We start from the raw sequence: 14,650 nt of genomic DNA, 5'->3' as shown, positions 1-14,650 counted from the left end.
CGTCTTAAAATGCATATATGTACACCAAGGAAATCAAAATTTTCTCGGGGGAGCATGCCCCCGAACCCCCCTAGCATAATACATTTTGTAACCTCAGTAATTATGAAACCCTGCGTACGGCCCTGCTTCTTTTCTATCGAACGAAATCAAAAGTAAACGTGTATTCCTCCAGTTGTGTGATCAATGTGTGAAAATAAATGGGAGCAAAAATGCGATTGAATGTAAAGGTTTGTGTCTCGTTGTTCTATTCAAAAAATCAATAACTACGATTGATTGGCATTGTATCTATCTATCTATCTATCTATCTATCTATCTATCTATCTATCTATCTATCTATCTATCTACCTCTATAAATTGCATTAAAAAAAATTGGAGGGAGGACCCACCCAATTGTTTTTGCTTCCGACGCCCATGGATGCCTCTTATTTAACCAGACTACGAATTTCTTATCGTGGAGACTTTTAGGGCCTACAATTATTCACGGTGTTCATGTTTGAGACGTTTCAGAAAGTTTCTCCCAGAAAAAAACAGCTGAAAGCGCACCCTGTTTTTTATTTATTTTATTTTACAAAAGTCAAGGTTTTGTTGTTATTGTGAGCGTACACGAATAAAATCATTTGTAGTCTTGACGAAAGATTTCTTGTTTCTGTCATGAGGAAAAAATCTATCAGAACGCGCCGGCGCGTTCGTCGGCCAGAGGGATAAAAATAGCCAATTTGTATTTAAATATTATAGAGCCTAATATTATAGAGCTATAGAGCCTAATATTATTTCTTAAATTTCACTATGTTGATTATGAAAAGTGAATAGCATGACGGATGCGCAATGTCGGGAGACATGCAGCTGGTCAGACATGAGTTTGACCACTTCAAGTTTTGTTTTATAGTAAGCCTTTCTTTAAAGTGAATTTAAAGAAATTGTATCTTAATTTCAATCACTGTTTCATCAACCAATTGCCTATATTTAATACATAGGAAGAAAACCAAAAACGTCGGTTGGAATGTATTGAAGTCCGTAACAAACGAACATTTCTGTGGCCTTTGAATAAGGCTGAAGCAATATTCTGTTTTTAATGAATTTATTAAATAAATAAATATAAATTCATTCGATGAATCTGAACGTATGTTTACATGAACGCTAAATAAAGTGAACGGGTTAATGTGTGAGCGTTTGTCACAAGTTTCAAATCAGTTGCCGATTTTTTTTGTTTTATCGTAAGCTGACTTTTTTGTTATTTTTATTTATCCATATAGCTGCCTGTTACCATGCCAGGTTGTTTCCAAATATGTGATTATTATTATTATTATTAGGTTATTTTTTTAATCGGTTGGTGCTGTTGGTTCAGGTTGTAACTGCAGTTTTTGTCACGTAATATTATATTAAATAACGTAATTTGAACTTGCCATACCTTGACTTTTTATGAATTGACGCCACTTAGGGACGGTCCATCATTTTTTCCCCTCCCAAATTAAGCCAGTTGAAAAACATGGGATGATGCGAATTATTCTGGCCCACCCACACTTTTAGAGGCCCACCCACCATCCACTTTCTGCCTCCGCCATTGTTCAATGCTATTGATTTCATAACTCTCAACCAGGTGTTTAAAATGAACTGGCTCAAACGATGTATGCTGGGAGGAAATGCTCCCTGGTTTTTCATTCCAAACTTATTATTTGACCGTTGTGGTGGTTTAAAGTTTTTGCTGTGTTGTACCTTTAACTGTAACAAATTGCCAATCAAGTTAGCAACTTTAAAAGTTAGTAACTTTCAAAAGCAGGCACTGGATTCATGGAAATTGGCTTTTAAGCATAATTTTCAGCGCATAAATGTATTGTATGGAATAATCAATATGTTTAGAATGTAGAATGTTTTGAAAAGAATATAATCTTTATTTCTAAATTCATAGAGACCTGTGGAAATCTGATTAGTTATGAAAAATTCATTAAGGAAAACAATATGAATATTACTCGTATAGAGTTTTGAGGATAATTAATGGTATATCACCTAAGCTTTTACAACTTATTAAATCATCCTCACATTACACTACATTAAAGGAAGAAACTCCTTGTTTAATGATTGGTGGAGTTGATTTGTTAGATAAAAAATGTAATAATATTCATATAAGAAAAATATTAATCTCTACGAGTAGTATTGCTCCTAAAGCAATTGCTTTATGGAAACAGGGTTTATCCTTCTTTATGTTTGGGTAATATATGGTCTGCTCATAAAAACTTTGTAATACCAAATAAGCTTTAAAGAAATTCACTTTAAAATCCTTCACAATTTTTACCCCTGTAAGTTATTTTTATCTAAGTTTATGGATATTCAACCAGAATGTTATTTTTGTGGATCTGAAAATGAATCTGTGCTTCACAATATCATTTTGGACAGAGATTTCAATTTTGATTTTTACATCCTTTAATACCCTTTTTGATATTACAGAAGAAATGGTCTTATTTCTGTTTTCTAACACTGCTTCTGTTCCTTTAGATAATGCAGTCAAAATCCTCTGCATGCTTGGAAAAGGTCATATCCACAAGTCTAAATTTACAGCTTCGAAAACAAATTTTATTGTATTTTGCTCTAAATTAAAAAGTTTTGCAGATTCCCTATGTAAATTTAAAAGAAACAAAAAAGCAATTAAAACATTCCATATATTAAATAAGATTATAAAGTCACCTGTGAATAGAGATACAATGTTTAGATGAGATCTTTCATCCCCCCACCTGAGTCATAACAAAAGTAATTTTTTGTTTTTTTTTTGTTGTTTGTTTTTTTGTGTATTTTTTTTTAAAGTATTTTATGTATTATCTGTTTACTTTGTCAATACTCTCTGTCCCTTGTACCAAGTCACTTGTTCTTTTAAGTCAAGATTGTACACATAACACTTTTTCAGTATATGTTGTTGGTGCTAAACTGACAAAAAGTAATTTTTATTGTTATAATTGTGATTTCATAGTATTTAGATATCCAACTGAAAAAAAAAAAAAAAAAAAAAAAAACTTGTGAAAAGATGTGTCTTAGTCAGTCAAATAGCACATAGCAAATAGTGGAGCTTTATAGTCATCTACTGGTAAAAATGTGTGTTTTTTTTTTTTTTTCTCCTCAATTGCTAAAACACTAAAACCCATTGGCTGAACAAAGTTCTCAGTTGCCTGACCTCATTTAGCTAATTGTGCAGTCTGTTGTCAATACCTTAAACCATTTCCCATGGTAAAACACAATTTCCAGATCTCACTTAGACTTTTCAGCAAAACTCTAAACACATTCTGCACTCTAATGCACGTCATCCATACTGATAAACACAAATGGCAACAATCAAATACAAATAAAGAACACATCTCATTGATTGAACACAACCACTCAAAATTGATGTAACTTTTTTCAAATGATGTGACACAACCAATATAAGCCAGTTCAGAGAGCAAACAGGTTGTTGAAGGTGGGAAGGAGAAAGTCTGAAAATGGATAGAAGAAACAATGTGAGAGGACGAGGACGAGTGCGTATGTGAGATGGATGAGGAGGAGGAGGAGGAGGAGGAGGAGGAGGAGAAGGAGGAGGAGGAGGGCAAGAAAGAGGAGGAGGTGGAGGAGGGCAAGAAAGAGGAAGATGAGGAGGAAGAAAAACAAAAATTGCAAAGAGCAAAGCAGAGTAGTAATTTCTGATCAATTTTGAGCTACTATGAACATGTTTTCTTTCATAAAAAGACAATGATGGAGATTATATAGTTTTTTGTTTATTTTAATAATGAATTGTAATAATTATACAATAATTTTTGAAAAACAGTAGTTATAATGTAATAGTAAGTTGTTTTGTTACTGTATATGCTCTTACATTTTACATGTTAGTTACATTTTACAACAGGTTTTCTTTTAGGATTTCAGAAGATTATACATCAATATAAGCTGTCAATCATACAGAAGAATGAGAGTGAGTGGAACGTCCTGTCTGGTGAAAAAGAGTCATTGTCTGCCCTGTATACTGAACCAGTGATCATTCAAAAAAATGAAAATGGCAGATTCAAGAACATCAGTGTGGATGAGCTCTTTCAGTCACGTGGTTCAATGACTGTTATTCTCCAAGGTGACTCTGGCAGTGGCAAATCCTTCATAGCACAGAAGATCATGTTGGACTGGGCATCTGAACGGTTTCCTTCTGGACATTTATTTGTAGTTTTCTGTCTGAGGTGTAAAGAGCTGATGTGTATTTCTGAGGAGATGAACTTAACTGAGCTCTTGAGTTACAGCTGCAGTTTAACATCAGATCAGATCTCACAGATGTTACAGCATTCACCAGAGAAGGTACTTTTCATCATTGATGGATTTGATGAGCTGAAACTCACACAGGACATTTATGAAATGTCAGCACACACTCATCCACTTCAAAAAGCCCCAACCGAAGTCATTCTTTGTGGCCTAATGAGAAGATACCTCATCCCTGAGTCCAAACTTCTGGTCACCACCAGAACTAAGAACACTGTGAACAAGCTGCTGAAAGGTCGACAAAAATTCACTGAGATCATGTCCACTGAGATAATTTTCACTGAGATCATGGGCTTTTCTGCGAGTCAGGTGGAGGGGTACTTCCAGAAGTTCTTCAGGAAAGAGTATGACTGTGTGAAAGCAAATGAAACCCTCTTCACTGCCTGTTCCATTCCTGTTATCTGCTGGATCATCAGTGAGATGTTCAGAGTTGGTGCAGATGTAACAAGAGGACTGGAAACCACCACCTCCATCTATGTTGATTTTGTGTCCACTGTACTGGAGCATCACTGCCAGGGTTTGAGTCAGTCCGTCCCGACCCTGCTGAGGAGTCTGGGTCAGCTGGCAGAGAGAGGGATGCTGGAGCAGCAAGTCTTGTTTGATGAGAAAAGTGTCAATGAAACAGTTTCAGACCCTGCTGGCGGTTCATTCTTGTGCAACTTCCTCTCTAAGAGAAGAATCCACCAGGAGACAATGTTCAGTTTCATGCATCTCAGTTTTCAGGAGTTCTTCACTGCTCTGTACTATGTCCTTCTGGATGAAGAAGAGTCCCAGAGGAAAGTGAGAGAGCTGCTCCACACTGTAGAGAGAGGATGGGCTTTGTCCTGTTGGTCTGATAGAGACTTTTCAATGGCAGATGTAGAAATAAGACATTCAAAGCTTCTGCAGCCTGTGATTCTGTTCCTCTGTGGTCTCTGTAAGAAAGAATGGATCTCCTTGTTTTTCAAAAAGCACAACATGGCCGTCTCTAGCAACACAGAATCCCAGATTGAGGAATGGCTCAATCAGTTCTCACTGAGATATCAAAATGAACACATGCTGTTCATTCTCCATTGTCTCTATGAGCTCCATGAGAAGAGCTTTGTTGAGAAAGTTTTGGAAGGTTTGATTTTCATAGATCTGTCTAATATTCCCTTGAAAATGACAGACTGTTGGGTGTTGAAGTACTGTTTACAGTGCTGTGAACACATCAGAAACCTCAAACTCCATGTAACATCTGATAATCTGAAGATGCTTCAGCCTGAACTGTACCGCTGTAAAGAGCTGTGGTGAGTGAAATTTAGACTTTGTATCTTTTCTGACACATCAACACATAACATTATAACACTTGGCAACTGTAAATTTTGGTTACAATTTCTTTTAAGGTGACTGTAATGGATGGGATGGGACAACAGAGTTGGAGATCCATGTGCAGGCTTTATTCATAAGAGTGTAGTCGTATAGGCAGTAGGTCAAACACAAGCAAACAGTAACAAGAAGGCAAAGCAAAAGAGTAATCACATACACAGGCAAAGGTCAAGGCAGGCAGCATACAATCATCAACAAGGAATCAGTCCAGAGTCAAAACACAGGGAATACTAGGCAAGGACAAGGAAACAAGGTAGAAACATGGCAAAATCAATACTCAGCAATGAGTGTGTGTGTGAGTGCAGTTTATAAAGGGTCACTGATGGGAAACAGGTGTGAGTGCATGATTGGTTCCTAGGTGGGGGATTGTGGGAAATGGAGTCCATATGAAGAAAATAGAACACGGACCCAGGGCACATGTAACAGTGACGTAGTTACTTTATTCTTACTCGAATAAGTACTATGTAATATTAATTAACTACATGTAGCCTACTTGTTAGAGTTACGTTAGGGTTTGGTTTAGGGTTAATTACTTGTAATTATGCATAATTTAGTGATATAACTATAGTAAGTACATGAAGTAACATGTAAGGGGCCGTTCACACAGAATGCGTTTTCCCATTCCAATGCACTACTTTTCCATTCTTTTTCTATTTAAACACATGCTAGATGGACGTGGATAACTGTTACACTCATGTCTTGCATCTTTTGCAGTGTCTCGTGCATGACATGGTGTTCTAAAAACACGGCGCTCTAGTTAAAATTCAGTTCAACTTTTAAAAAATGTGTATCAAGACCTTGCGATTTTTTACCCATTCCACTGCCCACGTCTATCGTTTTTCAAAGCAAAAACGCATTCTGTGTGAACAAGCCATATGTCACCTTAAAATAAAGTGTTTACCTACATTTTTATCTTTTTCAATACTTATGCATTGTCACACAAGCAAGAGTACGGAAGCCCTAAATGTGTAGTTCAGGGCTTCCGTAGGAGTGACAGAAAATGCTGAGTCAAAAATATTCTAAAATTTGAAAAATAGGCTTCAGGCAAAATTTCACATCTCTGTTTAAAACTGCTCCTGTACTTTAGTCTGAAACACTGAAAACACACAAGCCCAGAGTTGACTGTTTGTACAATGATGATAAAATCTGATTGTATTGTGTTTATATTGTGTTTTTTACTTTCAAAGGTTGATGATGGATCAAATTTCAGATGATGTTGATGGTTTGATCTCAGCTTCTGGTAAAGGAAAGATCCTGAATATACTCAGGTAAAGTATAATTAAGTTTAGAATAAAATTGTAGGCTACTCATTGCCATATTTAGTTATTCAGTATATTTAATAAATTGTTTGTAATATCTAATAATGAAATGCACTCATTAAATACTATAACTATTTTAATTGCTAGTTTAAAGCAGCCTGATAATCTTGGAAGTGGATTTTGCTCAGAGATCACTGTGTCAGTCAGAGATGAAGACATCACGTATGAAACTCTTATCACTTGTCACATACAAAATTGCAGTCTCATCCTAACACCTGATGCTTATTATAAACCTATACTGATGTTTATATCTGTGAATGCTTCAGGTTGTCTTTTAGCTCATCAGTGGTCACATCATTAACTTTAACCTGTCCGAGCTCAGTGGTTTCCACCATCAACTGGGTGAAATCACACAAAGAGACACAGCTGTACAGATATCGACGTTTGTGAGTGGAAGATTCATTCTTTATTTTTTTCAGATATACTCCCTTAAGAATTGCCACAATTTGTCATCAAAAATATTATTAAAATATTAGTACATCAGAAATGATTATTTATTCACCCTTGTATTGTTCCAAACCAATAAAATGTGTTTGCAGTGAAATGAGGGTGAGTAAATGATGACAGAATTTTCATTTTTAGTAAACTATCCTTTTAAGGACCCTACATCATGATCAGTTGGTAGATTTATTAAGTGTTTATTAAAGAAAAATCAGTTAATTTCTTTTTTTTATTCTTATAAAATCAAATCATGTATATCTTTACACTTTAGCATGTCACATTAAATAATTCATGTGGGTTTTGTGTTGTTTAGGTATTTTGAGGAAAAGGGACTGTTTACATTCCTGCAATCACTGTCTGGTTTGAAGAAAGTCTGTCTGCAGGATTTAGATCAGATTAGCACATTGACCCCTGAAATCCTGTCCCTCATTCAGGCCTGTCCCAGCCTGACTGAACTCAGGTAACAGCAATATCTGAGCATTTACATTTACAGTTTTGTGTTGTTTTCTTATTATAGTGAAAAATGCAAAAAAAAAAAGGCAAATATTCTAAAATATCTTAATAGTTTATCCACATGACTTCTCATACTAACTATCATAAATAACTTTAGGTTTTCCTAGAAGAAGAAATTAGAAGTGCTTATAGTGTTAGAATGAATGTAATTAATTTTTAAAATCTTTTTCAGGATGAATTTCATTAATAGATTCGAGTTGGATTATTCCCTGATGAAATCATTGAAGCAAATGGGTTGGATTCTGACTGTGTAAGAGTTATATATTAGACATTTCTTTAGTCTTTTCTTTCAGATCATCATGAAGATTATGTTCTGTAGACATAGAGAAAATAATAATTTTTAATTTATCATGAGTGTTGAATGTTATTCTCATTAGCTGGGGAAATTCCGTCTTGATCAGGCCAGATGGGAAGAAATTCACAGTGGAGAAGTTGAAGATGAAGAAAATAAAGAGTGAGAGCAGAAGTAAGCAAATATATATATATATATATATATTTTAATAATAATCATCATCAAGACTCCTACCATAGAGCTGGATCTATGCCTTTATTACGTACCTTATTATAACTCATATTCCTGATAATAATCTACAGAACTGACAACAGCCAGAAACATCTGATAGTAAAGTGTTCACTGTTGTATACATTACAAAACCCACAGATGATGACAGATGTTTTCTTTAGTAGATTTTATTTGAGTCTGACTGTTCTTGCAGTTTTGTTTTAATCAATTAATATTTTTATTCATAATAAAGTTATTGGCCAAGTGGCGAGTAACTCAGTTTTATTTACCTTGATTTAGTTAATAATTTATAATTATTTCCAATTTTCATTCTTTTTTTTTTTATTTATTTTTAAATGTTTTACAAACAATAGATCACAAGAAAGGATGATAAGTTTTAACATGTGCAAGAAAAGGCTTCCAGATTTTACTAAAAGCACTGTAAGGCCCCCGTAAAGAGTATCTAATCTTCTCTAGTTTCATGAAATACAGGGCATCTTTCATCCAACGTGTGTGAGATGGTGGCTGAGGGCTCTTCCAATTTAATAAGACTACATGTCTAGCAAGCGACAAAGTTAGAAAAGTGAGTGGGCAGTGGAAGGCCACCAGGCAACACCCCAAAAAGGCCTATGATAGGTGATGGTGGTATGTCTACAGATGTAATGGCTGAGAGAGAATTAAACACTGACCCCCAAAACAAAGAAAGAGCTGGACAGGTCCAAAACATGTGGGTTAACCAATTTTCATTCTTACTTGTTGCTTTGGGGTATGATAATTTTAGAAGCCATAAATATATATATATATATATATATATATATATATATATATATATATATATATATATACACACACTCACATAAAGGATTATTAGGAACACCATACTAATACTGTGTTTGACCCCCTTTCGCCTTCAGAACTGCCTTAATTCTACGTAGCATTAATTCAGCAAGGTGCTGAAAGCATTCTTTAGAAATGTTGGCCCATATTGATAGGATAGCATCTTGCAGTTGATGGAGATTTGTGGGATGCACATCCAGGGCACGAAGCTCCCATTCCACCACATCCCAAAGATGCTCTATTGGGTTGAGATCTGGTGACTGTGGGGCCATTTTAGTACAGTGAACTCATTGTCATGTTCAAGAAACCAATTTGAAATGATTCGAGCTTTGTGACATGGTGCATTATCCTGCTGGAAGTAGCCATCAGAGGATGGGTACATGGTGGTCATAAAGGGATGGACATGGTCAGAAGCAATGCTCAGGTAGGCCGTGGCATTTAAACGATGCCCAATTAGCACTAAGGGGCCTAAAGTGTGCCAAGAAAACATCCCCCACATCATTACACCACCACCACCAGTCTGCACAGTGGTAACAAGGCATGATGGAGCCATGTTCTCATTCTGTTTACGCCAAATTCTGACTCTACCATCTGAATGTCTCAACAAAAATCGAGACTCATCAGACCAGGCAACATTTTTCCAGTCTTCAACTGTCCAATTTTGGTGAGCTCGTGCAAATTGTAGCCTCTTTTTTCTATTTGTAGTGGAGATGAGTGGTACCCGGTGGGGTCTTCTGCTGTTGTAGTCCATCCGCCTCAAGGTTGTGCGTGTTGTGGCTTCACAAATGCTTTGCTGCATTCCTCGGTTGTAACGAGTGGTTATTTCAGTCAAAGTTGCTCTTCTATCAGCTTGAATCAGTCAGCCCATTCTCCTCTGACCTCTAGCATCAACAAGGCATTTTCGCCCACAGGACTGCCGCATACTGGATGTTTTTCCCTTTTCACACCATTCTTTGTAAACCCTAGAAATGGTTGTGCGTGAAAATCCCAGTAACTGAGCAGATTGTGAAATACTCAGACCTGCCCGTCTGGCACCAACAACCATGCCACGCTCAAAATTGCTTAAATCACCTTTCTTTTTCCATTCTGACATTCAGTTTGAGTTCAGGAGATTGTCTTGACCAGGACCACACCCCTAAATGCATTGAAGCAACTGCCATGTGATTGGTTGATTAGATAATTGCATTAATGAGAAATTTAACAGGTGTTCCTAATAATCCTTTAGGTGAGTGTATATATATATATATATATATATATATATATATATATATATATATATATTTATACGAGATTTCTCGTCGAGGCAAAAAGATATCGTGATATCGTGTGAGGGTGAAATTAGGAAAAAATATGCCACCTCTACGTTTACATTATGCCTCCACTGTCGTTTTGCTTTTTATTGAAATAAAAAACTTTTAATTCAGTTAGATAACGGTCGCCGCCGCTCCCTATTCACAGAGTACGCGCGATCGCGAAAGTGAAATTAAACGCGAGCGTGTATTCAAACACGATGCCAATACCCTGCATTTGAAAGCGGCACCCTGATGCATGCAAATATCTTCCAATATGAAAGCTATCTTAGGCTGGGCTGTGTAGTTGTAAGCATCTTTCAGCTCTGTATCATGCTTAAAGAAAAATTTGGTCTCTATTTGCACTTTGAATATTGAGAGAGTGCTTTGATTATGGTTGCACTTATTGATTGCACTTAAGACTAAAAGAAAACTGTTATTTATTTTTATGGTAACACTTTCCCAGATAGCATGTAGTAATCGGCCCGGCTGCCCCGCGGTACCTGCGGCTCAGACTCGGCATCGCCACTTGTTAACCGGGCCGATTGTGGCCCGCAGCTCGCTCTGGGAAATGTATGTTTGTTATGGCTGTAAAGCACTGGGCCAATTCTTATTCACTGTAACCGGCCCAACTCTGGCTATAAAGATCTGTGCCACTTCTGGCAATGACTCAGCTTATGTTCACTCACAGATGGTTACATAAGCAATAATTAACATAAAATTGTCTTAAAGTTTTCTGGTATATAAATTAACGTTACACTATTAATGTAGCGAATTCGTCAAAAACAACATAGCTATCTGCGGTAAAACCTAATATAGCGGCGCTACTAGTATAACTACATTTTTCAGTAGCTTGTATGTAGTTCAGCTACTTTTAAAACAGTGTAGCTTTTCCAGTAGTTAACTACATTTTCCAGCAAGTATCGGTGTAGCGCGACCAAAAGCTACAAGCTACTTTCCGTTTTGCGTTCTGACGAGCTCGTCTTCAGCGTCTTCAGATCACGAACTAACATCGTGCATTACCGCCATCTCTTGTTATATAACGCATCTTGCGGCTTTATCAGTTCATTGGCAGTTCATCGAGAAGAGATCGCCTGATGATTATGTCAGGACAAAGCATCCGTCAACTTTTTGAAAACAAAATCGCGTTATAGCTTAGTGCGCTTATCACACGGCAAAGGCTTATCTAAAAAAATCGGTTGCTCGGATATAAGAATGTTCACGCATGATTCGCGTCTAAAAGCTTTATCAGTGCATGTGCTGTGAGTTTAACCTGCATTTTTCTGTGTATCCAATTTAAGTTCCGGTTCGGTTTACGTGCAGGTCCGGTTCCAGAATCAAATCATTGAGGGTGCTTATGAAATAAGTGATGGTGTTATTATAATAAAGTGCAGATGTAATGTGTAAACAACGGCTCCACCATAATAAGAATAGCAATGTATAGTGAGATACATACAATTTTACAAATAATTGGAATAGAATTTCAAAAATATTGATACAAAAATTCTAATATTTTTCTAGTCTGCATTTACATTGCTTATTCTTATTCTTATTATTGCATATTTTTGTCCAGTGTTATGGTTATGGTAGCTATTTTGAGCATGAATCCTGCATTTATATGTAAAAAATCACTTCTGAAACTGCAGAGCGCAATTGGTGGTCGGTCCTCTCATAGCATGAAAAACAAAATTTATATTAAAATTCTGAATGTATTATAAAGCGTGCAAAGAGAGTCAGTGTGAGATATAGGCTACATTTGAGTATTGTATCTTTTGATATAGTTTACAAAATAAAACAGTACGCTTTGAAATCATAATTGTAGTGCGTTGCTTTGTTTTAAACTCCAAACATCTTACTTAAACATTCTTCATGAACAGTTATCCAGTTATTTGTAATAAGCTATGTCATTTAAAAAAAAAATAAAATCAAAGTAGTTTCAATGTAGCTAGCTACTTTTTGATAGTAACTTGTAGTGTAGCTAACTACTTTTTCAAAATGGTAGCTTGACAGTAGTTTAACTACTTTAATTTATGAGTAGCTTGTAGCTTGTCAAACTACAGTTTCAGAGTAGCTTCCCCAACACTGCATATAAGACAGAACATTCTCTAATATATATAATATCAAATCTATTTATAAGCAGGGCTGGGGAGTAACGAAATACATGTAACGACGTTACGTATTTAAAATACAAAATTTGAGTAACTGTATTTCGTTACAGTTACATTTTAAATAGATGGTAATCAAATTACAGTTACATTCAAAAAGTATTTTAGATTACCAAAGTGATTACTTTGAATTTTAATGTCATTTATTTCATTTAATAGGCTATTAACGTAAGCTGTTTGAGGATTTTTAACCAACGAGCCATTTGTTGATGATTCTCCGACTCTGTCTGTTTAAAAACAAAAACGCGCGCAGCCTGTTCAGCAACCTGCAGAGTGCAGACATGAGATCGCACGCAAAAAATGGACGGGAAAACAGGGCATAACGCATTTCTCTAGTGGAAATTCAAAGACAGTTTTACTTATAAACATGAAAAAGGACGTACAGTAACATCATAGTGCAATGCAAGCTATGTCTGCCTGCAACGAAACTTCTATTGGATTCAACATCTAATCTGAAAAAGCATCTTGAGGTAGGCCTAAGCTGTTCTTGGTCTTTGAAAATTTTCCTTATTTACTCCTTATTTTCCTATTTACTCGTACAGTTGTGGCCAGAATTATTAGCCCCCTTCATTAATATGATCAAAGATGACTCTACAAATAAATCTGCATTGTTTATCCTTTTGATCTTTAATTCATAAAATTAGCAAAAATCTAACCTTTCATTTAAGGAAAACAATTGAAAGTGGGGGGAAAATAACAATAAGAAATAAATGTTTTTCTCCAAAACACGTTGCCCACAATTATTAGCACCCCTAGAATTTTTTATGAGTAAAATATCTCTGAAGTATATTCCCATTCATATTTAAATTTTTTTAGCTCACCGGGGTGATCATGAACATGAAATTGTCCAGCCATGACTTCCTGTTCCACAGGAGTATAAACATGAGGAAACACAAAGGCCAAATTACCTTAATCATTCATCACAATGAGAAAAAACAAAGAATATAGTTCTGATGTGTAGCAAATGATTGTCGAGCTTCACAAAATAGAAAGTGGCTGTAAGAAAATAGCTAAAGCATTGAAAATCCCCATTTCCACTATCAGGGCAATAATTAAGAAGTTCCAATCAACTATACATGTTACAAATCTGCCTGAAAGAGGACATGTGTCTAAATCATCCTAATGTGAAGTGAGGAGGAATGTTTAAGTGGCCAAAGACTCTCCAAGGATCACAGCTGGAGAATTGTAGAGATTAGTTGAGTCTTGAGTCTCAGAAAGCCTAAAAAAAAATTATCAAAAGCACCTACATCCCCACAAGTTGTTCGGGAGGGTTTCATGAAAAATCCTCTGCTCTCATCCAGAAACAATCTCCAGCATATTCAGTTGTCAGACAAGACTGGAACTTCAAACGGGACAAGCTTCTATGGTCAGATGAAACTAAAACAAGAGCTTCTTGGCAGCAAACCCACCAGATGGGTTTGGTGCACACATGGATAAAAAGTGCCCCATGCCCACGGTTAAATATACTGCTGGATATTTAATGTTGTGGGCCTATTTTTGTGCTGGAGGTCCTGGACATCTTGTTCAGATACATGGTATCATGGATTCTATCAAATACCAACAGATAAAAAATCAAAACCTGACCGCTTCTGCTAGAAATCTTATAATGGGCTGTGGTTGGATCTTCCATCAGGACAATGATCCAAAACAAACATCAAAACCAACACAAAAATGGGTCACTGAGCACAAAATGAAGATTCTGACATGGCCATCCCAGTCCCCTGACCTGAACCCCAAAGAAAATGAGTGGAGTGAACTGAAGAGAAGAAGCACCAGCATGGAGCTGGAATCTGAAGGATCTGGAGAGATTCTGTATGGAGGAATTGTCTCTGGTCTCTTATCAGGTGTTCTCCAAACTCATCAGGCGTTATAGAAGAAGACTCAGAGCTGTTCTCTTGGCAAAAGGAGGTTGCAAAAAGTATTGAATAAAAGGGTGCTAATAATTGTGGGCAACGTGTTTTGGAGAAAAACATT

General features: G+C 36.3%; 1 protein-coding gene across 2 annotated transcripts in view; it reads left to right on the top strand.

The window, feature by feature from the left end:
* Positions 1-14,650, top strand: part of LOC125250465 (NACHT, LRR and PYD domains-containing protein 1 homolog) — a 41,985-nt gene that overhangs the window by 14,378 nt on the left and 12,957 nt on the right. For both annotated transcript variants that reach the window (XM_048163055.1, XM_048163054.1), the window contains exons 3-9: positions 3,866-5,531; positions 6,798-6,878; positions 7,017-7,091; positions 7,196-7,315; positions 7,684-7,830; positions 8,056-8,133; positions 8,261-8,349. In XM_048163055.1, the coding sequence (XP_048019012.1) occupies positions 3,866-5,531; positions 6,798-6,878; positions 7,017-7,091; positions 7,196-7,315; positions 7,684-7,830; positions 8,056-8,133; positions 8,261-8,349 (2,256 nt within the window). The remainder of the gene's footprint in view (positions 1-3,865; positions 5,532-6,797; positions 6,879-7,016; positions 7,092-7,195; positions 7,316-7,683; positions 7,831-8,055; positions 8,134-8,260; positions 8,350-14,650) is intronic.

The sequence above is a fragment of the Megalobrama amblycephala genome, linkage group LG17 (genome assembly GCF_018812025.1).
Source record: "Megalobrama amblycephala isolate DHTTF-2021 linkage group LG17, ASM1881202v1, whole genome shotgun sequence".
NCBI lineage: Eukaryota > Metazoa > Chordata > Actinopteri > Cypriniformes > Xenocyprididae > Megalobrama > Megalobrama amblycephala.
This window is presented reverse-complemented; position numbering and strand designations above follow the sequence as displayed.